The sequence below is a fragment of the Macaca fascicularis genome, chromosome 5 (genome assembly GCF_037993035.2).
Source record: "Macaca fascicularis isolate 582-1 chromosome 5, T2T-MFA8v1.1".
NCBI lineage: Eukaryota > Metazoa > Chordata > Mammalia > Primates > Cercopithecidae > Macaca > Macaca fascicularis.
In genome coordinates, this window is record NC_088379.1 from 96,810,284 (window position 1) to 96,838,094 (window position 27,811).

The 27,811-nt window shown below is 36.5% G+C and overlaps 1 protein-coding gene across 4 annotated transcripts in view; it reads left to right on the forward strand.

Moving 5' to 3' along the window:
- Nucleotides 1-27,811, forward strand: part of CCSER1 (coiled-coil serine rich protein 1) — a 1,444,871-nt gene that overhangs the window by 1,123,568 nt on the left and 293,492 nt on the right. For 2 of the 4 annotated variants that reach the window (XM_045393365.2, XM_065545240.2), the window contains exon 11: nucleotides 19,008-19,053. The exons of the other annotated variants lie outside the window; for them this stretch is intronic. In XM_045393365.2, coding sequence (XP_045249300.2) covers nucleotides 19,008-19,053 — 46 coding nt within the window. The remainder of the gene's footprint in view (nucleotides 1-19,007; nucleotides 19,054-27,811) is intronic. 4 annotated transcript variants of the gene reach the window in all.

Below are 27,811 nucleotides of genomic sequence, written 5' to 3' on the forward strand. Positions count from 1 at the left end.
ATGTGTAGGGAAGGGAGGGGGCCTTGAACAATCCCTGAAGAGTAGTAGAATAGTAGATGGAACACTGAGAAGTGATTTCCTTAAGGATAGATTTCCACGATGGAAAGGAAATGAGAACTTCTAAGAGGTGGGCTAGCAGCTTGTAACCTACATGGAAGAGGTTATGAAATGATGATAGAATAGAATGGGCCTGTGAGGCTGGAAGGAGTTATTTTCCTTGGTTCAGGAACCATTTGCCTTGTGTGGGAAGAGACTGATAGGTGGAAGTTTCAGAGGGAGAGTAGGTGGGAGGGAATGATGAGAAGGAGAAAAACTGGCCGTGAGGGACAGAAGTTGGAATGCTAACTGCTTCCTTAGCTGCCTTATCAGCATAAGCATTGCCCTGAGTGTTGGGATCTGGTGCCTTTTGGTGGCCTTTGCGGTGTATGACTCCAGCTTCCTTTGGAAGTAAAGCAGCCTTGAGAAGAGTTTATATTAAAAAGGCATTAATGATGGAGGACCCTTGCATAGTGAGGAAACCTCTTTCAGCCCATATAACCGCATGGTAGTGCAGGATATAGAAGAAGTATTTAAAGTCAGTATAAATATTGATGCGTAATTCCTTTGCAAGAATGAGAGCTCTAGTTAAGACAATGAGTTCGGCTTGCTGAGAGGTAGTGGAGGAGGGCAGAACGGTAGACTCAATGATAGATGTGTAAGATACTATAGCATAGCCTGCCTTTGTTAGTGTGTGGTGATTAGGTCCAGTGGAACTGCCATCAATAAACCAGGTGTGGTCAGGGTGAAGAACAGGAAAGAAGGAAATATGGGGAAATGGAATGAATGCCAGGTGTATCAGAGAGATAAAGTCATGAGGGTCAGGTGTGGTATCAGGAATAATGTGGGAGGCCAGATTGAAGTCTGAGCCAGGAACAATGGTAACTGTGGGAGACTCAACAAAGAGTGAGTACAGCTGAAGGAGCCAGGGAGCAGAAAGCATATGTGTCAGGTGTGAGGAAGAAAATATATTTTGAAAGTTATGAGAGCTATAGAGAGTGAGTTGAGCATAGTTTATGATTTTGAGGGCCTCTAAAAGCATTAGGGTGGTGGTGGTTGTCACATGGAGATATGATGGCCAGCCTAAAACAGTAGGGTCAAGTTGTTTGGGCAAAAAGGCTATGGGGCATGGTCCCAGTCCTTGTGTAAGAATTCCAGCTGTGCAGCCCTGCCCTTCAGCTGTGTGTAATGAAAAGGGTTGGGAAGAGTCAGGGAGAGCTAGTGGGGGAGCAGTCTCTAAAGCTGTCTTCAAGGAAGGGAAAGAGCAGTGGGGAAAGGATTTAGGATCTATAGGGTCAGCTAGGTTTCCTTTTGTGAGTTTATGTAATGGTTTTGTTAGGATGGCAAAGCCAGGTATCCAAAGACGAAAGTATCCACCCATGCCCAGGAAGGAAAGGAGTTGTTGTTTTGTAGAAGGGGTTGGGGTTTGAGAGATGAGTTGGACATGATCGGCAGGGAGAGCACATGTGTTTTCATGAAGAATTACGCTGAGATAGGTAATAGATGAGGAAGAAATTTGGGCTTGACTGAAGTAATGGGGGCTGTCCGTGAAGCCTTGCAGCAGTACAGCCCAGGTAAGTTGCTGAGGCTGATGGGTGTCAGGGTCAGTCCACGTGAAAGGGAAGAGAGCCTGGGATGAAGGGTGCAAGAAATAGTAAAGAAAGCATGTTTGAGATCCAGAACAGAATAATGGGTTATGGAGGGGTTGTGGAGGGAGGTATTGAGGATAGGAGAGTATATGGGTTGGGCACCACAGGTGGATAGGCAAAACAATTTGGTTGATAAGGCACAGATCCTGAACTAACCTGTAAAACTTCTCCAGTTTTTGAACAGGTAAAATCAGAGAATTGTAAGGAGAGTTTATAGGTTTTAGAAGCCCATGCTGTAGCAGGTGAGTGATAACAGGCTTTAATCCCCTTAAAGCCTGTTGTGGGATGGGATACTGGTGTTGTACGGGGTAAGGGTGATTAGGTTTTAATGGGATAGTAATGGGTGTGTGATCGGTTGCCAGGGAGGGAGTGGAGGTGTCCCATACTTGTGGGTTAAGGTGGGGGGATATGAGAGGAAGACACAAAGGAGGCTTTGGGTTGGGAGGAAGGGTGGCAATGAGATGTGGCAGTAGCCCAGGAATAGTCAGGGAAGCAGAAAATTTGGCTAAAATGCCTAGACCTAATAAGGGAGCTGGGCAGGTGGGGATAACTGAAAAAGAGTGCATAAAATAATGTTGTCCAAGTTGGCACCAGAGTGGGTGAGTTTCAATGGGTATTGAAACTTGGCCATCAATACCCACAACAGTTACAGGCCCAAGGGAAACAGGCCCTTGAAAAGAAGGTAATGTGGAGTGGGTAGCCCCTGTATTGATTAAACAGGGGATGGACTTACCCTCCACTGTAGGAGTTACCCGAAACTCAGCATCCTTGATGGTCCAGGGGGCTTCTGAGGCAATCAGGCCGCGTCAGTCTTCAGCTGCTAAGCCAGGGAGATCTGGGGAGGAGTCAGTCAAGGAACGTTGGGTTTGGGCTCCAGGGGCTTTAGGAGCAGCGGTGATGTGAGTTGGACAGTCCGACCTCCAGTGGAGGCCTGCACAGACAGGGCACAGCTTGGGAGGAATCCCAGGCTGTGGGCATTCTGAGGCCCAGTGGCCAGGCCTTTGGCATTTGAAGCAAGGTCTACGAGGATGTTTTGAAGGAGCCCCTTGGAGCTGTGATTTGGATGTTCTAAAGTTCTTGTATGCTGGAGACGTGGTTGTGGGTTGTCTTACAGTGGAGGCAAGTAGCTGTAACTCAGAAATGAGTTGCTGTCTGGCTGCCTCTTCTCTATTATTGTAAACCTTGAAGGCAAGGTTGATTAATTTCTGCTGTGGGGTTTGAGGGCCGGATTCCAATTTTTGAAGTTTTTTTTCTAATGTCAGGAGCTGACTGGGTGATAAAATGCATATTAAGAATAAGGCAGTCTTCTGGCCTTTCTGGGTCTAGGGCAGTAAAGCGTCTAAGGGTTGCTGCTAAGCGGGCCATGAACTGGGCTGGGTTTTCATCTTTACCTTGGGTAGTTTCTTTAAGTTTTTCATAATTAACAGCTTTGTAAGCTGCCTTTTTAAGCCCTTCAACTAGGCAGTAAACCATGTAATCTCACCTAGCTATGTCTGGTGAATCTGCCTGAGAGTTCCATTGGGGATCTACTTGGGGAAATGTTCTAATGCCTTCCTGGAGGTCTGACTCATGGAGCTGGCAGTTATCAGCATTAAATTGGGCTAGAGAAAAACTCTTTCCTTTTCATCTGGGGAGAGGGTAGAAGTTAGGATGACATTTAAGTCACTCCAGGTTAAATTGTAGCACAGAGTTAGATATGGGAATTTCTGTATATATTTAGTGGAATCTGATGGAAAAGAGCCTAAATGCTGGCTGATTTGGGAAAGGTCTGATAGAGAAAAAGGCACATGTACCCTGACTATGCCTTCAGTTCCAGCCACCTCTCTAAGAGCAAATTATTGGGCAGGTGGGGGAGAGCTAGTCACAGAATGAAACTGTAAACCAGACTGGGTGTGGGGAGGCGAGGTAATAGAAGGGTTATAGGGTGGGGGAGCAGAGGCTGAAGAAGAGTTGGAGCCTGATTCAGCCTGATGGGGAGCTACCTGAGGAGGAACAGTCTGAGGAGGAGGTGAGAGGTCAGATGGGTCAGTAGAAAAGGAAGATTCACAAGGCTCAGCGATGCTTGGGGTTGAGACTGAAAGGATAGGCGGGAGGGAAAGAAGAAGGATTTGGGATGAGTCTTATTGGGAACAGAGACTAGGGAGGGAACGAAGTGTGAAAAATGCCTGGACTTAAGGCACCTCAGACCATTTGCCCAGTTTTTGACAAAAATTGTCCAGGTCTTGTAGGATAGAGAAATCAAAAGTGCCGTTTTCTGGCCATTTAGAACCATATAATCCAGTTTGTATTGGGGCCAAGTGGTGTTGCAGAAGAAAATAAGACGCTTAGATTTTAGGTCAGGTGAGAGTTGAAGAAGTTTTAAGTTTTTGAGAACACAGGCTGAGGGAGAAGAAGGAGGAATGGAGGGTGGAAGGTTGCCCATAGTGAAGGAGGCAAGTTTAAAAAGAAGGGTAGAAGAAGATGGAGAAGAGGGGTAGGGAGCAGCCCTGGGCTGCAATGTGAGTGAGCAACCAAAGCAGGCATCCCCACAAATGATTTGCTACCAAGGCAATGTGGGTGAATGACCACGGCAGGCGTCCCAATGGTGATCAGACACCAGTGGAGTGTGGGAGAATAATCAGGCAGGTATCCCCGCAGTGATTAAACACCAAGGGAAGACTGTCTTCCTGAGTCTGTGACTGGCACCAGAGTTTTGGGTCCACTGATAAAATGTGTCTCCTTTGTCTCTACTAGAGAGGAAAAAGAACTGGAATTGGAAGGACAAGGAGATTGAAGGGTAGCGAGAGAGAGAGATTGAAGGGTAGTAAGAGAGGCTAGAGAAGAGAGTGAAAAGACAACTTACCTGATTTGAAATTGGTGAGATGTTCCTTGGGCTAGTTGGTCTGAGGACCTGAGGTCATGGATGGATCTCTTCAGGGTGTGAGGGCGAGGACAGGAGACTCGTCTACCGAAGGAGTTCCTCTGTCCCAGGTCTTCGGCACCAAATACCATGCGTGTCCATGTGAAGAGACCACCAAACAGACTTTTTGTGAGAAACAAGGTTGTTTATTTCACCTGGGTGCATGCAGGCTGAGTCCAAAAAGAGAGTCAGCGAAGGGAGATGGGGTGGGGTCATTTTACAGGATTTGGGTGAGTAGTGGAAAATTACAGTCAAAGTGGGTTGTTCTCTTGCAGGCAGGGGTGGGGGTCACAAGGTGCTCAGTGGGGGAGATTCTGAGCCAGGAGAAGGAATTTCACAAGGTTAGTCACTCAGTTAAGGTGCGGCAGGAACAAATCACAATGGTGGAATGTCATCAGTTAATGCAGGAACCGGCCATTTTCACTTCTTTTGTGATTCTTCACTTGTCTCAGGCCATCTGGATGTATACGTGCAGGCTTGGGCTCAGAGGCCTCACAAATTATTCTTGAAATGAGGTCTGAAATGCTAACGATAAAGTTCAGCCTGATTATCACTATTTTTGGTCATGCAAAGATAACAAACTGGGTAAAAAATTGTAGTCTATTTAAAGGTACTTTGGCCTTGCAAATTCTGTGCACTGTCTGGTTTGATTAATGAGCAAGTGACTTTATCACTATATGTCAACCAAAGTGACAGATTGAAGGCATGCCTCAGGCAGGTCTGTGCTCCAAAAGGCATTTTAAGAGAGCTAATACTTTAATATGTTTAATTTGGGTGCTTTAATTAAGGGTTAAAATAAATATCAAAGCAAAAATCTAAACAAGCACAAAACTAGTAGTCATTTCTTGTATAATTTAAGTACTTAAAACACAGACATCTGAATACTTTCAAATTTCAGGGAATTGACAAGCATTTTACAGACTACATGTTTCCTGAACTGTTAACCCATGTCTTCTAATTAACTCTTGAAGATAGTTCTGGGTGGTACATAAAAGAAAGCTTAAAGAATTACTCATGTAAGCTTAAATAGAAATTCCACCAAAATGCATTAAAGAATATGAGAATACTGATATGTTTATCAGAAATATCTTGTCATTATTTAAAATTACATCATTCTACAACATTTACAATGATTATATTAACTAAAGCCTACATTTCCACATATATATGCCATGGTGGGACCAAGGTCAAATTTTTATTTTACTTGTGAATGATCATTTCAGAAGTTGAGCATTCTTGTGTAAATGCTGCTCTTACACAACTCAGCTATTTTCTTGAACGACTGCTTCTTAAACTATTTAAATATGAAGAGAACTTTAACTTTCTGAGGGTGTAAGATAATACAATTAAAACTCCAATAAAAAAAAATTCATACCCCTTTAGATTCTAATTGTGTACTTTTTAAATAATATTACAGCTCTTTAGTCGCACACTTATCTGCAATTCTGAGATCCAAAACACAAATAAGCAAACAAAATCCCCTGAGAAGTGAAAGTTCTTTTATGAACTATATGGTAGCATAATTTTACCTGATTGGAATTTAAAAGAAGCTATTTACAGTTTTTAAAAATCAAAGTGTGGTTATACTTTTGCTGTAGAGATATTAATGTCTTTGATTACACCAGCTCTAGATGTAGCTAAGGGTGTTTTTTGTAAATTCTGAATAATTCTGAATTCTGAAAAATCACTTAGCCTCAGGCTTTTGGAAAAAGAGTTACATAAGAATTTTCTTATATTTATATTTCCATTCCATGTCTAACACTGTTTTGCTTTTTGATGTGTCTGCCCGGGACCAGGGAATAAGTGCTGAATTCTTATTCAATTATAGTTCAGGTATTATTTTAACATTTTTCCTAGGCAAAAGTGGTGTTGACTCTTACCCTAGATGGTATGTTACTCTTTTCTATATCTATATTCTGAGCTATGCCAACAATCTCTCTTTAGTAAGTGCTTCCAGAGGAGTAGGAAGGTGCTAACCATGTTCATCACATTTTTTCTACTCTTTTTAAGGCATTTTTTCCCCCTTTCTTTCATGGATTTCTGTTCTTTATATTAGTTCTCTGTGACAGACCCATGTGCTTATTACAGGTCTAATTTACAGTGAAATCACCATACTCACAATTCACAAAGCAGTCTCTAATTGACTTTGTCTTCATACTCATCCTGATTATAGAGACTCAGAATCTTGTGGACAAGCTCCTGGGACACAGAGGCCAGAAGAATTTAGTTCTAGGCAGTCAGTGCCACTTTCCAGCTTTGTAGCCATGGAAATTTATTTTGCTACTTCTCCCTCTTTCCCACTTGTGGTAATGGAGGACTATTATATATTATGGAGATAATATATGGTTCAGATAATTTTGTCATTGCTAATATATTAAAGCATTTTAAATAAGCACATGGTATGCTATGAAACACTGACAATATTAGTTAAATAAATGTAATGACATTCATGAACTACAGGTTGTATGTGGGGAAAAAAAGCCCAGAATTGCAGTAGTTCTCTACTGGATTTATTAAGCTTCTATGGTTAAGCTGAACATTAACTTACTCTTAAAAATGTCTTGCAGGAATAAGTTCTATATCTGGATTTAGATATATTAATATATTAAATATTGTTAATTGTTTTAATTCATTGTCTTAAGTAATAGATGGATTTTTTATTCTAGAAAGGAAACAGTAGGAGGAAAATTATGTGGGTAAACTGAAGAATCTAGGTTTTGTCATCATATCTCCTTAAAGAATTTCTTTTAACTGGTCATAAGGTACTTAAGCTAAGCAGTTTTCTGTAGCATAGTACTTTTTTCCCCCATAGGTTATTGGGGAACAGGTGTTGTTTGGTTACAAGAATAAGTTATTTAGTGGTGATTTGTGAGATTTTGGTGCATCTATCACCCAAGCAGTTTATACTGCACCCAATTTGTAGTCTTTCATCTCTCATCCCATTCCCACCCTTTCCTCCTGAGTCCCCAAGGTCCACTGTGTCATTCTTATGCCTTTGCATCCTCATAGCTTAGCTCCCACTTATGAGTGAGAACGTACGAACATACAATGTTTGCTTTTCCATTCCTGAGTTACTTCAGTTAGAATGGTAGTCTGCAATCTCATCAAGGTCGCTGCAAATGCCATTTACTAATTCTCTTTTATGGCTGAGTAGTATTCCATCATATATATGATATACATATTTATACACATATACATATGATATATATATCACAGTTTCCTTTTGTTTGTTTTTGAGATGGAGTTTCACTCTTGTTGCCCAGGCTGGAGTGCAATGGCACCATCTCAGCTAACTGCAACCTCTGCCTCCCGGGTTCAAGTGATTCTCCTGCCTCATCCTCCCAAGTAGCAGGGATTACAGGCATGTGCCACCACTCTCGGCTAATTTTGTATTTTTAGTAAAGGCAGAATTTCACCATGTTGGCCAGGCTGGTCTCAAACTCCTGATACCACAGTTTCTTTATCCACTCATTGATTGATTGGCAGTTGGGTTGGTTCCACATTTTTGCAATTGCAAATTGTGCTGCTATAAACGTGTGTACAAGTATCTTTCTCATATAATGAATTATTTTCCTCTGGGTAGATAGCCAATAGTGGGATCAAATGATAGTTCTACTTTTAGTTATTTAAGGATTCTCCACACTGTTTTCCATAGTGGTTGTACTAGTTTACATTCCCACCAGCAGTGTAAAAATGTTCCCTGTTCACCACATTCACACCAACATCTACTATGTTTTGATTTTTTGATTATGGTCATTCTTGCAGGATAAGGTGGTGTCCCATTGTGATTCTGAATTTTCATTTCCCTGGTCATTAGTGATGAGCATTTTTTCATATGTTTATTAGCCATTTGTATATTTTCTTTTGAGAATTGTCTATTCATGTCCTTAGCCCACTTTTTGATGGAATTGATTTTTTTTTTCTTGCTAATATGTTTGAGTTTGTTGTGGATTCTGGATATTTGTCCTTTGTCAGATATATAGATTGTGAAGATTTTCTACCACTCTGTGGGTTTCTGTTTACTCTGCTGACAGTTCCTTTTGCTGTGCAAAACCTCTTTAGTTTAATTAAGTCCCGACTATTTATCTTTGTTTTTATTGCATTTGTTTTTGGGTCTTGGTCATGAACTCTTTGCATAAGCCAGTGCCTAGAAGGGATTTTCCAATGTTATCTTCTAGAATTTTCAGGTCTTAGATTTAAGTCCTGGATTCATCTTGAGTTTATTTTTGAATAAGGTGAGAGATGAGGATCCAGTTTCATTCTCCTTCATGTGGCTTGCCAATTATCCCGACACCATTTTTTGAATAGTGTGTGCTTTACCCACTTTATATTCTTGTTTGCTTTGTCAAAGATTGGTTGGCTGTAAGAATTTGGTTTCATTTCTGGGTTCTGTATTCTGTTCCTTCCATCTATGTGCCTATTTTTATATCAGTACCATGCTGTTTTGGTGACTATTGCCTTATAGTACAGCTTGAAATCAGGTGATGTGATGCCTCCAGATATGTAATTTTTCTTAGTCTTGCTTTGGCTATGCTGGCTTTTTTTTGGTTCCATATGAATTTTAGGATTGTTTTTTCTAATTCTGTGGGGAATGATTGCAGTATTTTTATGGGAATTGTGTTGAATTTGTAGATTGCTTTTGACAGTATGGTCATTTTCACAATATTGATTCTACCCATCCATGAGCATAGGATGGGTTTCCATTTGTTTGGGTCATCTGTGACTTCTTTCAGCAGTGTTCTGTAGTTTTCCTTGTAGAAGTCTTTTGATTCCTTGCTTAGGTAGAATCCTAAGTGTTTGTTTTTTCAGCTATTGTAAAAGGGATTGAGTTCTTGATTTGATTCTCTTCTTGGTTGCTATTGGTGTATAGAAGAGCCACTGGTTTGTGTACATTAATTTTGTATCCAGAAACTTTGCTGAATTCTTTGATCAGTTCTAGGAGCTTTTTCTGGAGGGGTCTTTATAGTTTTCTAGGTAAACAATCATATAATTAGCAGACAGCGACAATTTGACTTACTCTTTACCAATTTGAATGTCCTCTATTTCTTTTTCTTGTCTGATTGCTCTGACTAGGACTTCCAGTACTAGAGGAGTGGTGAGAGTGGACTTTTTTGTCTTGCCAGCTCTCAAACAGAATGCTTTCAACTTTTCGCTATACAGTATCATGTTGGCTGTAGGTTTGTCATAGATGGCTTTTATTACATTGAGGTATGTCCTTGTATGCCGATTTTGCTGAGAGTTTTAATCATAAAGGGATGCTGGATTTTGTTGAATGTCTTGTCTGCATCTATTAAGATGATCATGTGACTTTTGCTTTTGATTCTTTTTCTGTGGTGTGTCACCAAAGCACGGTACTTTTAAAAGCAATAATTAGGTTTCTTATGGTAATATCTGATTTTATTTGTCACCCCAACACAAGTATCACTTGGAAAAAAAATAGGTTAACTCTCCTTTATTTTTAACTGATATACATATTTTACAAATAAGAAAGTCTAAAATAAAATAAAGTTTATAAAATCTGGGTTCAATAAATGAGCACTTTGGTAATACACTATCTTACATTTGGCATTTTATTAAAAAACAAATTTGGATATTATTTTGTCTTTATGCTGACATGTGATGATATTTTTAATTTTTTATTTTGATATATACTATTTTTATGTATGTATGGAGCACAAGTGATATTTTATTACATGTATAGAATGTGTAATGATCAAGCCAGAGCATTTAGGGTATCCTTGCCTTAAGTATTTATCCTTTCCATGTGTCAGGACATCTCAAGTCCTTTCAGCTGTTTTAAAATGTACAAAACACTGTTGTTAATTATAGTCACCTTACTCTGCTATTGAACATTAGAGCTTATTTCTTCTTTCTAACTGTATGTGTGTACCCATTAACCATCCTCTCTTCATCACACCACCCAACCACCCATTTTTTCCAGGCCCTATTATTTATCATTCTACTCTCTACCTCCGTGAGATTAATGTTTTTAGCTCCCACTTGAGTGAGAATATGCACTCTTTGTTTTTCTGTGTCTGGCTTATTTCACCTGAAATAATGATCTCCAGTTCATCCATGTTGCTGCAAAAATAACATGAATTATTCTTTTTTATAGCCAAATAATATTCTCTTGTGTATATATACCACATCTTCTTTATTCATTCAGCCATTAATGGATACTTAGGTTTATTCCATATTTTTGCTATTGTGAATAATGCTGCAATAAACATATAGGTGTAAGTATCTTTTTGAAATACTGATTTATTTTCCTCTGTATAAGTGCCTAGTAGGGGATTACTGCATCATGTGGTAGTTCTATTTATCGTTTTTCAAGAAATGTTCATACTGTTTTCCATAGTGCATGTATTAATTTACATTTCCACCTACAATGTATAAGAGTTCCCTTTTCTTTGCATCCTTGCCAGCATCTACTTTTTCTCTTTTTGTCTTTTTAATAATTGCTGTTCTAACTGGGTTAAAATGATATTTCAATGTGGTTTTGATTTGCACTTCCCTGATGATTCGTGATGTTGAGCATTTTTTCAACTACCTGCTGGTCATTTTTATGTCTTCTTCTGACTAATATATGTTAAGGTAATTTATCCAACTTTTAATGGTGATTTTTTTAGTTTTTTTTGTTTGTTTGTTTGTTTGTTTGTTTTTACTGTTAAATTGTTTAGGTTCCTTGTATATTCTTCATATTAGTTTCTTGTTTGATGAATAGTTTGCAAATATTTTCTTTCATTCTATAGGTTGTCTCTTCAGTCTGTTGAATGGTTCTTTTGCTGTGCAGAAGCTTTTAAGTTTAATAGAATCTCATTTGCCTACTTGTGTTTTTGAGGTCTTAGCCATAAAATCTTTGCCCAGAGCAATGTCCTGAATTGTTTCTTCTATGTTTTCTTTTAGTACTTTTATAGTTTCAGCTTTTACATTTAAGTCTTTAAACCATCTTGAGTTAATTTTTGTAGATGGTGAGAGATAGGGGTTCAGTTTCATTCTGTTGCATATAGATGTCCGATTTACTCAGCACCATTTATTGAAGGGACTTCTTTACCCCAATTTATTTTTTGATGTTTTTGTCAAAATTAGCTAACTATAAATACATGGATTTTTCTGGGGTTCTCTATTCTGTTCCATCGGTCTATGTGTCTTGTTTTTGTACCAACACCATTCTATTGTTATTACTCTAGGCTTGTAGTAAATTTTGAATTCAGTTAGTATGTTGCCTCTGGTTTCGTTCTTCGGTTCAGAATTGCCTTGTCTATTCCAGCTCTTTTTTTGTTCCATACACATTTTAGGATTTTTTTTTTTTCTATTTCTGTGAAAAATAACATTGGTATTTAAATAAGGATTGCACTGAATTTGTAGATTTCTTTGGGTACTATGCTTACATTAATGATGTTAATTCTGCTGGGATGTCTTTACTTTTTTTTTTTTTTTTTTTTTTGTCCTCAACTTCTTTCACCAGAATTTTGGAGTTTTCCTTGAGTAGGTGTTTCATCTCCTTGAATAAATTTATTTCTAGGTATTTTTTTGTAGCTATTGAAAAATGAGATTACATTTGCATTTCTTTTTCAACTAGTTTATGATTAGTATATAACACTACTGATTTTTGTATGTTGGTTTTTGTATCCTTCAACTTTACTGAATTTATCATATCTAAGAGTTTTGGTGGAGTCTTTAGGTGTTTCTGTAATATAAATAAGATCATGTAATCTCCAAACAGGGATAATTTTACTTCCACTTTTTATTTCTTTCTCTTACCTGATTGTTCTGGCTATGTCTGCCAGTAGTGTGTTGACTAGGAGTGATAATAGTGGGTATCCTTGTTTTGTTCCAGTTCTTAGAGGAAAGATTTTCCAGTTTTTCCCATTCTGTCCAAGGTTAGCTATAGGTTTATCATATATGGCATTTATTATCTTAAGGTATGTTCCTTTTATACCTATAAGGCAGTTTTTTTGAGAGTTTTTATCATAAAAGAATGTTGAATTTTTTTCAAATGCTTTTTTACAACTATTGAGATGATCATATGGTTTCTATTCTTCATACTGTTGATGTGATACATGACATTTATTGATTTGCATAGGTCTTGCACCTCTGGGCTAGCTAGTGGTTTATCTATTTACTTATCTTTTTAAAAAAACAACTTTTGGTTTCATTGATTCTTTTTATATAATTTTTGAGTCTCAATTTTTTTTGTTCTGCTATGATTTTTATTCATTTTTTTCTACTAATTTTGGGTTTGGTTTTTTCTTGCTTTTCTAATTTCTTGAGGTGCGTCATTACATGGTTTCTTAGAAATCTTTCTTTCTTTCTTTCTTTTTTGATCTAGGGTTTTGTTGTTATAAACTTGCATTTTAACATTGCTTTTGTTGTATTCCATAGGTTTTGATATGTTGTGTCTCGATTTTCATCTTTTCAATAAATTATTTTATTTCTTTCTTAATTGCTTCCTTGACCCAATGGTTATTCAGGAACATCTTGTTTAATTTCCATGTATTTGTACAATTCCAAAGTTCCTATTGTTATTGATTTCTAGTTTTATTCTATGGTGGCCTGAGAGGATACTTGATATATTTCAATTTTTTAAAATTTGTTGAGGCTTGTTTTGTGTCCTAACATATTCTGGAAAATGTTCCATATGCTAAGGAGAAAAATGTTTATTCTGCTGTTCTCAGATGAAATAATCTGTAAATGTCTGCTAGGTCCATTTGGTCAAAAATGCAGTTTAAATCCAATGTTTCTTTGTTGATTTTCTGTGTAGATGATTGGTCTAATGCTGACAGTAGGGTGTTAAAGTCCCTAACTATTACTATTATTGCATTGGAATCTCTTCTTCTCTTTACATCTGGTAATATTTTTGTTTTATATATCTGGTGCTCCTCTATCATGTGCATATATGTTTAGAACTGTAATACCCTCTCACTGAATTGATCCTTTAATCATTATATAATGAGCCTTTTTGTCTTGACTAAAAAGTCTGTTTTACCTGAAGTAAGTATAACTGCTCCTGCTCATTTTGGTTTCTGTTTGCATGGAATATCTTTTTCCATCTCTTTATTTTCTGTCTATATGTGTCTTTATAGATGCAGTGAGTTTCTTACTGGCATTGTATAGTTGGATCCTGTTTGTGTTTTGTTTTGTTTTGTTTTGTTTTGTTTTGTTTTTTGCCTTCAGCCAGTCTATATCTTTTCAGTGGAAAGTTTAATCCATTTATTTTCAAGGTTAATATTGATACGTGAGGTTTTTTTCTTGTTATTTTATTAATTAGTTTCTCATTTCTCTATCCTTCTTTCTTTCTTCTTCTTATCGTTTATCATTCGTGTTGGGTGGTTTTCTGTGGTAGTAACATTTGAGTCCTTTCCTTTTCTCATTTGTGTGGGTACTGTACCACTGAGTTTTATATTTGTGTGTGTTTGCCTGATGGTAGATATTATATTTTCATTCCCACATGTAGAACTCCCTTAAGCATTTCTGTATGACCAATCTAGTGGTTATAAATTCCCTCAGCTTTTGCTGACCTGGGAAAGACTATTTCTTCTTCACTTATGAAGAACAAATTTACTATATAGCATGTCCTTGGCTGCCAGGTTTATAATTTTTTTCTTTCAGCACTGAATATATCACCCCATTCTCTCCTGGCCTGTGAGGTTTCTGTTAAGAAATCTGCTGTTATTCTGATGGGATTGCCTTAGAAATGAGTTGATGTTTTTCTGTTGCTATTTTGAAAAATCCTTTTGTCTTTGACTTTTGACAGTTTGACTATAATATCTTGGGAAGACCTTTTTGAATTGTTTCTCTTTGGAAATCTCTGAGCATCCTGTATCTGGATGTCTCAATTTCTTGCTAGAGTTGAAAAGTTTTCAGCTATTATTTCATTAAGTTTGTTTTGTATTCCTTTTATTTTTCTCTCCGCCTTTGAGCGACCCCCAAAATTAGAATATTTGGTGGCCTTATAGTATCCTATATGTCTCATAGACTTTGTCCATTTTTTTAAATATCTTTTTCCTTTATCTTTGTCTGACTGAGTTATTTCAAAAGACCTGTCTTCAAGTTCTGAAACTTTTTCTTCTGCTTGATCTAGTCCTTTGTCGAAGCTTTGAGCATTTTGTATTTCATTCAAGGGATTCATCAGTTTAACAATTTCTGTTTGGTTCTTTTTTGTGATATCTATCTCTTTGGTAAATTGCTCATTCATATCCTCAATTGCTTTTCTGATTTCTTTGTACTGTTTTTCTGAATTATCTTGTTTCTAAGTGAACTTCTTAAATATCACTACTTTGAATTATTTTTCTGGAATTTCACATATTTATTAGTTGGAATTATTGCTGAAGAATGATTGTGTTTTTTGGGGGATGTCATATTTCCTTGGTTTTTCATGTTTCTTGTGTCCTTATATTGATATTTGCACACCTGGTGTACTAGTCAGTCACTTCTTTCTATTTTTTGAATTTGTTTTAATAAGAAATGACTTTTTTTCCTGAGGATGTATTTGTGGTGTTCATTGGATAAGGTGCTTTGACTTCAATTCTAGGCATGTGCCATAGTGTAGTCTCTATATGATTTATTGGTTGTAAACAGTGTCAGTAGTGTCTATGATTTCCACACCGACTGAGGGTGTGTTTGTTTGTGGAGACTGCAGTAAAGTTTTACTGGAGATGAAGACATAAAACAGGCCAGTCGTTTGGCCGCAGTACAGGAGTGGCAGACCAAGCATGCCTGTCCTCGAGCCCCAGAGCAGTAATGCTGGCACCGGTGTTAGTGGGTTTGGGCGGAGTGATTCTTGGGCCTCCAGTCAGCTTGCTTGAGTTCTGGTAGTGGCAACAATGGGCCAGGTAGGTGGGAAGGTTCTTGGGCCTCTGGAGACCACGTAAGTTGGTATTCCATGGGTGATAGCAGTAGCAGTGGTGAAACAATCCTCTGACCCCCAAGAAGTCCACTCTGCTGTTAGTGGAGATTGCAGTGGACTGGATAGGTTAGTTCCAGTACTCTCAAGTGGCACATATAGGTGGGTGCCAGCTGTGATGGTAGTTATCAGGTTGTGTTTTCCCATCCTCAGGCCTCTGGAAGAAGTGCACAGGTGCTGAGAGAGGTGGATATGATAGGGTGATCCCCAGAACCCTGGTGGAATGCTTGGGTCAGGACAGCAGTGATTGCACTGTGGCTCTGCTGCTGTGGAGGGTAGTGTTGTTTTCCTTGCAGCAGACATAAACAAGTGGTTTAGGAGTGAGTGCATTGGCCACAGGTGGTGTCTACAAGTGGGGTATAATATTTCCTGAGGGCATTTTTAAATGCACAGAGACCCTGCTACTGAAGGAGACTGGGTTACTGCCAATGGCTCACACTTGGGCTCTGGCATCAGCCAGCAGCAATACCTGGCTGTGGGAAGGGAATGTCAATGGTGCTCCAGAGATGTGGAGATGCAGGGACTGTTGCTTCCCAGGGAAGGATGCAGTTGGGGGGTGGTTAGGCTCTCAAAATGGTGTGGTGCTATACCTGCTTAAGACTCAGGGCATGTGTGGACCCAGTGTGAGCTCCCTCTATGAAGCAATGTCATTGGGTGGTCTCCAAAAAGCTCTGTATGTTAGTCTCAGGGCTTGTGTGAGTTGAGGGGCTCTTCTGTGGCTATAATTGCAGAAATCTGCCATGGAAATGTAGACCGCTGGTGGTCACTAACTTACCCTTCCCCTGCTTTGGGGAGTCTCTCCAGGCTCCCAGCTTTTCCCGTTTGAGCTGGCTGACTCACATTCCTTTCCTTCCATGTCTTAGGCATTTCCTGCCATTTTTCATTGCATTTCAGCATTTTCTTTCTCAGGAGATCTATTCAAAATGTGATTATCTGTTCACTATTTTGGTTCTTATTTGTGGAAGGATCAAGTATCACATGCCTCTAGTCAGCTGTCTTGAATCCCCTCCCTGATGGAATTTTTCATTGTAAAATATTTCATTGAGCATAAACATATAACTAAATTAAATGACTCTGACAGTGTAATGAAAAATTACAAATACAAGGCAGCCACATGTACAAAGTGCAATCAGGAAGAAACTTAATTGATGCAGAAGTAGGTAACTGTAGGGGAGAACTATAATCTGGGGAGACAACTCAGAGGATGTCAACCATATTGCATCAGATTTTTCATTAGAATGAAATAAGTATCATATAGTAAATGCCTTGGAACCAGTTAGATAAAAATGTAAAGCCAAAATTCTTCTTCAGCAGAATTTTGTTTAGCTATTCTGGACTTACCTAATTGTGACTTTCCCATGATTTATCTCAACAACTTGAAGTTTTTGATATTAGGAGACTAGCTTCTCCAGTCAGTGTATTATAAATATACTACTTTCTCATAATTTACATTTTGCTTTGGAAGTAAGTTTGTTCCTTGTTTGTTATAGGAATGCATTCTAGTATTCCTCTTTCTCTAGTTAAATCTCTCATGAACATGAGTCCTAACATATTACAGGCCTCAGAAATATTTTTCAAATAAACAGAAAACATGTGTTTTTAGTTTGTATTTTGAGATTTAATAATAGAGCTTTTAAAAAAATATTAGCTTTTATTATTTTTAGCTTTTTATTACTTAGACTTAATGTAACCTATTAGAAAGTTAAAAAAAATCTTGATTTTTTTTTCACAAATAATGATGAGTCTTTGCCTTAAATAATGATAACTTTTTTAAAAAATCAGCCTTGTAGAGTAAATATTGTGCTGTAGATTCAAATAAACCTATGTGTGCATATCCCAGTTTAGAATCTTCCAGATTTAGGCAGATCTCCTTTCTGATCTCGATCTTTCTTGACTTCTAAATCATGAATTATACAGGTGTGACTTTATTCCATCTCAAATGCTATGCTGAAACAGTGCTTAGATAACCTGCAATGATTTCTGCCCTTAGACTCAAAGTAGTAAACATTAGTCTATTCAAGATTCTGTCTTATGTCATTCAATGCTTGTTAGGGGTGAATGACTGATGGGGTTGGTGCTAACAACCTATACTTGGGTTTGTACAGCAATTTTATAGATTATTGTGCTTTCTTCTATGTGGAGGTTGTAATCCTTTCATCAAATTTACTCACAAGTTTGTCTTCATAGCAAAATTTATTTAAACCTACCCCAGGCAAATTCCAATAGACCATATCCTCTCCTTAAATAGATCAGAGACAGAAACATATTCTTAGACAAAGGAAATTTAAGCAGGGGATTTGCATGTCTTATTTTTCATCCTTTAATGAAATCGTGCAAATATTTTATAAGATAAGCTCTCTCTTTAGTATGTCTTTATAGGTCCAAGGCCTTAATATTAGGATTTGCTATTCTTTATTAGAAGTAAAATTCATTAAAATTGGGCAACAGGGATCATTTTGTGGATCCCCCACTTTAACTACTTAGCTGTCCTTAAAAACTTCATAGTTCCTTAACTGATTCTGAACCAAATCTAAAATTACTTAATCCTGAAAGTAATTTTTCTGTCAGCAAAAATGGAAATAATAATAAAAGAAAATAAAAACTGATAACTACCTCAGGGACTGTTGTGAGAACTAAAAGAGATCATGCTTTTCATGTGCTAAGCATAAGAGCTTTACAGAGTAAATGTTCAATAAATATTATTTAATCTTCTAAAAACATTCTTGTCATTTCTAAGTTATTATATTTATAATGAATTATTGATTCACAGAGATTTTTATTTACTTAATGTTTTAAAACATGTTCTTGAGTATATTATAATGTAATTCCGTGACAGAGGTCATTGCTAGGAATAAAATATATAATTTATATTGCAATATGTGTTTGTACAGTGCTCTTTTAACCGGAGGGATATAGAAACTATTTAGATGTGTTCATTCTAACTTTTGTGCCCTTCATACACAATTAATATTTTCATGTAACAACTTTTTTCCTTTATTAAATAATGCTGCTTTTTCTGTGCTTTTGTTGATGCATAAATTAGGGCCATTTTATTGAAGTCTTTATCTTTCATTTTTATAGTATTTGAGGTAGAAAAATAAAAGAGCAACTACTAATGCACTGCTTAGTTTAAAAGACTTTGAGAAAATGTTTGCCTCAGCTAAGGAATTGGTGCAAGGGAACCTACTTTTTAAGGAGGCCACTTCATAAATATCATGCGTGTTCTACTTTTCACAAAACTTCCTGTCAAATTTAAATGTTCCCATCTTTTGCTGTAATTTTTATTTTACTTTCTTGTTTTGGTGTGTTACATATATATTTTTTACTTAATTTCCTACAAACATTAATATATATTTGTCTGCCAAAATTAGGAACTCATAGGACTTATTTGATAAAAGCAGCCTCTTAAGCCACCCTTATTTATTGTGGTTTCTATTCATTTCTCCACCATTTTCTACTGTTACTAATGCTGACATCATTTGCTCCAAAAAAAAAAAAAAATGTGTTTTATTTACAGGGCACAGCTTATGGAAGTGCTCCTGTACCTTCTCGCAGGCAATTATGTGAGTCTCTTAAATTCAGCTCTGTGTTGTAAACATGACTGTGTTCCTGTGCTGTAGCATGGCATGCTGATTGAGACCAAATGCCCAAAGGTCAATATGCAATCCCCAGTGTTGTATATTACCTATAATGTGTTTGTAGTAAATGGTTCCCTTTGCCTCTTCCTTATCTGTTTGTCATTATCCAGCCCATTTAAGAAAACTGCATTGCAATGTGGCCAACTGCATTGAGACTAATGGCTCAAAGTCTGGGGCAAAGAAAGAAGTGACTCTTGTTTAAGTTTACTTTCGTTTAGCAACAATGTTAGCACTCTCTCTCTCATCCCAATCAGTAAGGTTTCTTAAGTTCTAACTCATTTTACTTATTGGTTCAAAGACTTCTTATATCACACACAGTTGTATTTTTGCCACAGCGAATGAGACCTTTCCTAGAAAGGGAAATCTATTAAAAGCAATACTTCTAGTGAATTTAAAACAAACCTCACATTGTAACAACCTTAGTTGTTTTTTTTTTTTTTTACCCCCAAAGTCATTACATTTAGAAAATTGAAATTAATCTATAAATTTTTAGATAAGAAAGCCCAGATTTTACAACCTTGCTCAGCTGTGTTATAAATATATGCACCTCGGCAGAGTCAGATACCTGCATTTCAGTTCAGGAGATTTCTGTGACAGCTTGTCTGCTTTAACATGTACTTTTTGTCCATGAGAAATGTATATGTAAATTGAATATCTAGACTCTCCAAAGTGCCAGCAGACTTTGAGAAAGAGCTATCTTCATTGCCCATTCCATCCATGTCTTTCCTCTTTTCCCACACCAGCATCCGTCAGATAATCATGGTTGTTTACCTCCATTATAGACTGCTACAGCAAGACACCCATGTGATTCTAATTGTCATGCCTAGCAATAAATGCCAAGTAGATTCATCTTAATATGATGTTAAAGGTGATTCAAAGGTACAGTCCTGTTTGCATAATGCTTTTCTTCACTATTGGCAGAAAAAAACATATGAGTTGATGACCTTCACTGAGAAAGATCCATGAATCACTTCAACAAAACATGCAGCACTTTGCACCATGATAAAGCTGCCCAAACAACAAACAAAAATATATATATACTTTACTATCTCCTTTCTAATGAAAGAATTTTGAAAGTTTGGATTCTTATGAATATAGTTGCAGCAGACAGAATTGCTAATGTGAATAGAAGATGGGGTTTAGATATATTAAAAATCCACTTAAAGTTAAACAATCTCCCAAACGTCTCCAATTGTCCTTTGCTATTATTTCTTTTCATAGGTCTCTCTATCATCTGCATTTCTAATGTACACTAAAGATATGGCTTCTTAAATATAGGCATCACTGCAATATTAATTGATGAACATTGAGAACTATAGCAACAAAATTTAATGATTTTTTTTTAATGTGTCTCTTTTTAAAGAAAAAAGTCCTTGTGCTATATGTTACATTTCATTGAATGCAGAAGAATGCTGTTATGGAGATAGAGAAGATATTTTTACTAGAAATTTGGGGAACTGAGAATTTATTATATGTGCTATGAAACCATAAGTGGAAATATAAAGGATATGGAGTTATTATCCTTAATTTGAATTAAATTTACCTTTTGCTTTCACAAAATCAAAGTGTATTTATATATAAATAAAAATATTGGATATTTGAGATTTTAGATCACTGGTTCCAGTTAAATTAGTTAAGCCTACTAAAAATAGAAAAGCAAAAAGATGTATGATTTCTATAAGTCTGAGGGTCTTAAGTTGCAATATTTACCAATATGTACCATGATAAAATGGATATTACCCTCTTAAATGTGTGGACTTGGCAAAAATAAGCATGTAAGATTCATGAATTTGGAATGTTTACTATCAAATTTTCTTTTAGTCAAATGCAAATTTTAGGATCTCTGCATTACATATTAGAAGAATCTCCTTGAGTATTTTGTAATTGTGGTGCTTATCAAAGTTGTTATGTAAAAGGAATGAATGCTTTTTTTCTATGCACAAATGTTAGAATATTAATAGTAAACATTTTTGTTTCTACCTTACTTCCTGTGAATACCTATCTAGACATTTTATAGTTGGTTCTTGATCCTAGTTTTTTTTTGTTTTGTTTTTTAACATTTCTACCTACATCACAAGGTGTGATGAACACTTTCTTGAAGTTACAATTAAAGTTTTAGTTTTTGGGTTTTTCTAAATTCGGTTTTAAGGACTTTGTTTTATGGTTGGCATTTTAGCGATTTGAAAAATATATTCAGTCAATAAATTTTCCTTAATGATAATTTGAAATGGAATTTAGCAACAGAGAGGGATCACTTAGATGATTATATGATTAGAAAAGCTGTGAGTCTACAATGAGAGGATTCACTCTCCATCTTGGAAAGCACTGTATAGCTCTTAATTAAGCACTGTATAACTGTTAATTAACAGGCCCACACAAATATGCATTTATTTGTTGCTAATAATTTATCAATGTTAAATTAGAAATAATATAGTCTTGGTGAGTATTTTTCACTTTCAGAGAAAATGCTTGATGAAGGTTAACTTACTTGGATAATGTGGAGTCTTGGGAAGTTATTTGAAAGCTAAAAGTACATTTTTATTTAAATACCAAAATGATACATCATTTATTCAGATAGAGTTCTCTTCTCAGTTTTCTACGGGTTTATGTTTTAAAATTGTAATCAATATTGTTATATGAAACTCTATCATGTGTTGCTATAACCTTATCTACATTGGATATGAATGGAGATCTTTAACATTCAGATAAAATTTTGCAAAGATGTGACCCATAGATTACTGTCTCAACATTCAAAATACAAGAACTGATTTCAATTTGGTTATTGTTTTCCATTTTGTGACCGTAATTACTACTTTAAGAGTTCCAAATTACAGAAGCATGTAACTCTAAAATTTAATAAACCATAAATATGTGTTCTCTTGAAAAAAGTAGTAAGCGTCAAGTTTCATAATGCATTCAACAATCCAAAGCCAATTTGGTTAAAAAAATTAAATGTAGGTGACTTGCTTTCATATTTTATAACATGGCTTCTTTATTTCTCAGTATATGAATGAAAAGAGCACCAAATGTTTGTAAGTTGTCTATTCAAGAGTAGTTTAATTTAGCTGAATCATTCATCAAATAGTTCAATGTTAACCTAACTGAACTGAATACACATGAAAATAATATTGCCTTGCTATTGAAAATCATATAGCAGTTATTTTATAGCACAAATAAGACTGAAATTATATATTTAAAGAGGGGTACCTTAAAAATATACCTACCCTAATTTTCAGTCAATTTTTTTTTTCCTTTTATTTCCTGCTAAAGAGCAATTTTTTTTTTTTTTTTTTTTTTTTTGAGACGGAGTCTCGCTTTGTCGCCCAGGCTGAAGTGCAATGGTGCGATCTTGGCTCACTGCAATCTCCGCTTCCTGGGTTCCGGCCATTCTCCTGCCTCAGTCTCCCGAGTAGCTGGGACTGCAGGCACCCACCACCACGCCAGGCTAATTTTTTTGTATTTTTAGTAGAGACGGAGTTTCACCATGTTAGCCAGGATGGTCTCAATCCCCTGATCCTGTGATCTGCCCGCCTCCGCCTCTGGAAGTGCTGGGATTACAGGCGTGAGCCACTCCCTGCCTAAAGAGCAATTTTTAAATTCAAAATTCATGAACACAAAAATGCAAGAAAAAAGTCAGGAAAACAATGTATTTACTGAAAATACTAGTAACCTCAAAGTCAGAAAAAATGGTTCTAATAAATGTCTGTAAGAACACGTTTCTGACTAATTTTTTCACTGTGTCTTCTGATTTAATCCCTTTTCTTCTCAATTAATCAGTTTCTTTCCTGTCATTTCCCTTTTTTTCTGTCTCTACTGTTCCACACAATGTATTTGCATTATTTATCATTCTATTTTAGATGTAGCTTTGATTTTATTTGTTTTCTTCATTCTTTGCCAGGATTATACACAGGATAGGACCAAGCTTCCACAGTAGTGAGGACTAACATAACTTTTCCTGTAACTATGTTTGAAATATATCTTCAGATAATCTGTCTGGTAAAGTTGCTTCAAACCTGAGTAAACCAATGCCTACTTAACTCTGCATTCTTAGGGAACAAAAGCAAGTGCATTGTGTCTATAACTTCACATTTAAGTACACTTATGTATTTGGGATTAAGGAAGCTCTAATCTTCAGAAGGTAGGCTTCAGTCAGAAAGAGAATAGCAGGGAAAAGTTTTAAGTGGCATGATAAAATCATCCACATACCACAGGAAGAGGCTAAGCTAATACAGTAGATAGCTAGAAAGAGGGAAAGGCACAAAGGAAAAATGCAATTATGTGTTATAATCCCATGGAAGGCAAATTCTGAATATTGCCTTTCTTTTGAGACCAAAGTAATGATTTTACATGTAATTGAGCTGACTATTTTTGAGCTACTGAAAAGTAAAAGTTATGCTCTGTTCTGGTAAAAGAAAAAAAAAGGCATTTTCTTTGATATATAGACAACAGTAATTACTATTCTAGGCTATTGAGTTTATTTAGGATATATTTGTGTATGTGTGTATATATACACACACACACACATATATATATGTATACACACACATACACAAATATATCCACACACACCTTCTGGTTTTAGCATAGGATGTAGAAAGCTGGAGAGAACATTGTTCCCACCCTTATAATAACAACACAAACAACACATAAATATACGTACACATATATACACACACACCTTCTGGCTTTAGCGTAGGATGTAGAAAACTGGAAAGAACATTGTTCCCACCCTTATAATAACAACACAAACTCTGGAGAAAATTCAAATTCACAATTTTTCTTTAACCATCAGAGAGTTAAAGCCACAGGGCAACCAACTAACCTGTACATAAGTAAAGATAGATACTGACAAGGTAATACCAGTTGTAGCAGATACAGCCAGAATGTAGAATTTTGCAAAAAAACAACAACAAAAAGGTTAATGAATCAATAAGTCAAGTGTGAGATAGGAAGGAAATATAAATATAGTGAGAATTTGCGCCTGCTTACAGGCTCTTTATAGACCTTACTGCATGCTGAATGCTCAAATAAAAATAATAGCAAGATTCCTGAGAAGCTGTTCCTTGTGCTAAGGGCTTGAAGAAGGGAACAACAGCTACTGCAAGAAAGGCACAAAACTCTATTCTGTTGTTTCCCTCCATTATCCATACAAAACAGAAGCCTAAAATGCAGGGGAAAGAGTAACACCACTGTCACTCTTAGGACCCTGGTGAAAATCCATTGCAGCTAGGGGAAAGGAGCAGCAAAAGATTCTTTATTCTTGGGACAGAGACAAGAATACATGATGGGCCCAGAACTACAGGTGGAGGAGAGACTGTAGTACTGAGAAGGCCACATCAGTGAGATCCAGGGACACAGTGCCTGCTTTAAGACTTAGAGTTGATCAGAGAAAGAGAGAATGCCTCCCTTCTTGTTTTATAGACTAATAATGATTGAGTCATAAATAACAATGGGATATGACTAGGAAAGTCACAAGAGTGTGGAAAGATATTTTCTCTGAAACATGGTGCAAAGGAGAGATCTAAAGCCAAAGGAGGGACGTACATCAAACAAACAAACAAACAAACAAACCCTATGGCAAACCAATCACTATTCTAAATGCAAGGTACTGTTAGAGAAAATTTAAGCTTGGGGGTAACTATAGCAACAATAACAAACCCAGCTCAATACCTGCCTTTATTGACCTAGACTCCCACACCTAAAGGCCTCATGGAAGGAAAAGCATGTTCATTTCTGGGCATACAACTTATTTGCTAAAGTCTGTAATGTCCTACATAAGATGTCTGCTTTCCACAGATTTTCTGGGGCATTCAGAAAAGCAAGAGAAAGCAAAACACTGCCTACTGATAAAAGAATCAACAGAATCAGATTCAGATATTAAGAAGATACTGGAACTATTAACAAGGGGAAATAAAATATTTACAATTATTGTGTTAAATATTTTAATGGAAGAGTTTGACAGCATGAAAGAACAGATGTCTAATTACCACGTTAGAGCCGTAAGAATGAATTGAATGAAAATTCAATTCATTAAAAGCTCAGTAACAGAGATGAGGTATGCCTGTGATGGTCTCATCTGTACACTCAACACAACCAAGGAGAGAATTACGAACTTGAAGATAGGTCAATAGAAATTGCCCAACTCAAACACAAAAGGAAAAAAAAAAATGTGGTGGGATTGTGGGGTGGGGAAAGAACATTAAGGAGCTGTGGAAAAATATCAAGATGTCTAATTTATTTATAATTGAAATCCCAATGGAAGAAGAGAGAAAACAGTAAAGAAGAAATGTGTGAGAAAAATGGCCACAAATTTTCTAAAATAATGGCACATACCAAATTATAGATTCAAGAAGTCTAAAGAACAAACAGATAAAGAAGAACAATAACAACAACCAAACACACTCAGGCATATTGTATTCAAAATGCAGAAAATCAGACAAGAGAAAGTGAAGGCAGTCAGAAGAGGGAAACATACATGCTATCTACAAAGAAACAAATACAGGATTATATTAGACTTCTCATCAGATACTCTGTAAGCTACGAAGTGGCATCTTTAAAGTTTTGAGAGAGATAAACTAACAAGTCAGCTGCAAAACATTCTATAGTCAGTGACTATATCATCCAAAAATGAAGGAGAAATTGAAATTTTTCTCAGACAAATAAATACTGAGAAATGTATTGCCAGCAAACCTGCACTATGAGAAATGTTAAGGGAAGAAATGAACACTGGGAATAGAATAAATGAAATGAAAACTTTGCTTTAAAAATATCATATACATAAATATCTGTGCTATATTTATATATAATTTATTACATGTTGTGATTTAATCTGTGGCCTTATTTAAATTATATTTGCTGCTAACATATTACCAAAATGACCATATTCCCAGTGTTTTTGTAGTTTATGCCTCTTACCTCTATACTAGCTGTTTTGTAGAGATTTCTTTTTATTTGTGTATATGTGTGCATTTATCTGTCAATAGTTTTATAATATATTAAAAGTTAATGATGAATCAGAAAATATGCACCCGGTATGGTACAGAGGAGAGACAGGAACCAATACTGAACTATTAAAATATGAATGATCTAGTACTTCATTTGCTATCCCATACTCCTATACCTCAATGATTATAGTACGTATTGTCATGTTGTTACAGTTTTGTCTTACCAAAATTAGCATATCCTTTTTCTATAGAAAACATATTCAAATGTTTGAACTGTTTGAAACTCAACATTAATTGTACATTGTCATATGTGCTAACTAAACTTTTCATTACTCAAAGAACATTTGCCTATTATGAAATTATTCTAAAACAGAATGATAACATTTAAAGATTGAAAATCGAATAAATTTAATAGATAAAACATGTTGTGGGCTAATCCTAAAACAAAAGAATGTCTTGCTTTTATATTTTCCTTTTAAATAATTAATGAGCTAACTAGTAAATTAAGTTACCATTTTTAATAATTAGGAATAATCAGAATACTCTCTTAGAACTTTGACATTTTTGATTATTAAATTAGCACCTCTTATTAAAATAATCTATTTTTTCTTATATATATTATTTTATAATTATTTTACCTTCCACAGTAGTAATAAATATCTGTAAGCACCCAAGAGGGTGCTGGCTTTATTAAAGTGTTGGATCCTTCCTTATTAAAGCTTGCAGGTAGGTAATAAGATCACAAATAACATAAATTAAAGTCAAGATTAAGGCAACATTGAAGAAATATATTAGTAAATATAATTTAGATTTAGCAGGTAGGGCCCATTGATATGGATTTTGAGGGTATATTTAATTTGGTCTGTTATTACTTTTCTAGAATGTGCAAAATGTTTCAAAGGCTCTGTATTTGTTCGTTCTCGCACTGCTATAAAGAAATACCTGAGACTGGGGAATTTATAAAGAAAAGAGGTTTAATTGGCTCATGGTTGTACAGACTGTACAGGAAGCATGATGCTTCCATCTGCTCGGCTTCTGGGGACTCCTCAGGAAACTTACAGTCATGACAGAAGGCAAAGGGGGCGCACACACATCACATGACTGGAGCAGGAGCAAGAGTGAGAAAGGAGGTGACACACAGTTTTAAACAGCCAGATCTCATGAAGAACTTGCTTGCTATCACAAGAAAAGCACCAAGGGGATGGTGCTAAACCATTCACTAGAAATTGCCCCTATGATTCAGTCACCTCCCACCAGGCCCCACCTCCAACAGTGCGTATTACAATTTGACATGGAATTTGGCAAGGACACAGATTCAAACCATATGAGGCTCTGAGTAAAGACAAACATAAGAAATTGCCATGAGCTGACAATACATAATTGTAAATGTTCCTAGAGATTAGAGATGCTTGGTTTTTTGTTTGTTTGTTTGTTTGTTTGTTGAGACGGAGTCTCGCTCTGTCGCCCAGGCTGGAGTGCAGTGGCGCCATCTCGGCTCACTGCAAGCTCTGCCTCCCGGGTTCACGCCATTCTCCTGCCTCAGCCTCCTGAGTAGCTGGGACTATAGGCGCCCGCCACCTCGCCCAGCTAACTTTTTGTATTTTTAGTAGATACGGGGTTTCACCGTGTTAGCAAGGATGGTCTCGATCTCCTGACCTCGTGATCCGCCTTCTCGGCCTCCCAAAGTGCTGGGATTACAGGCCTGAGCCACCGCGCCCGGCCAAGATTCTTGATTCCAA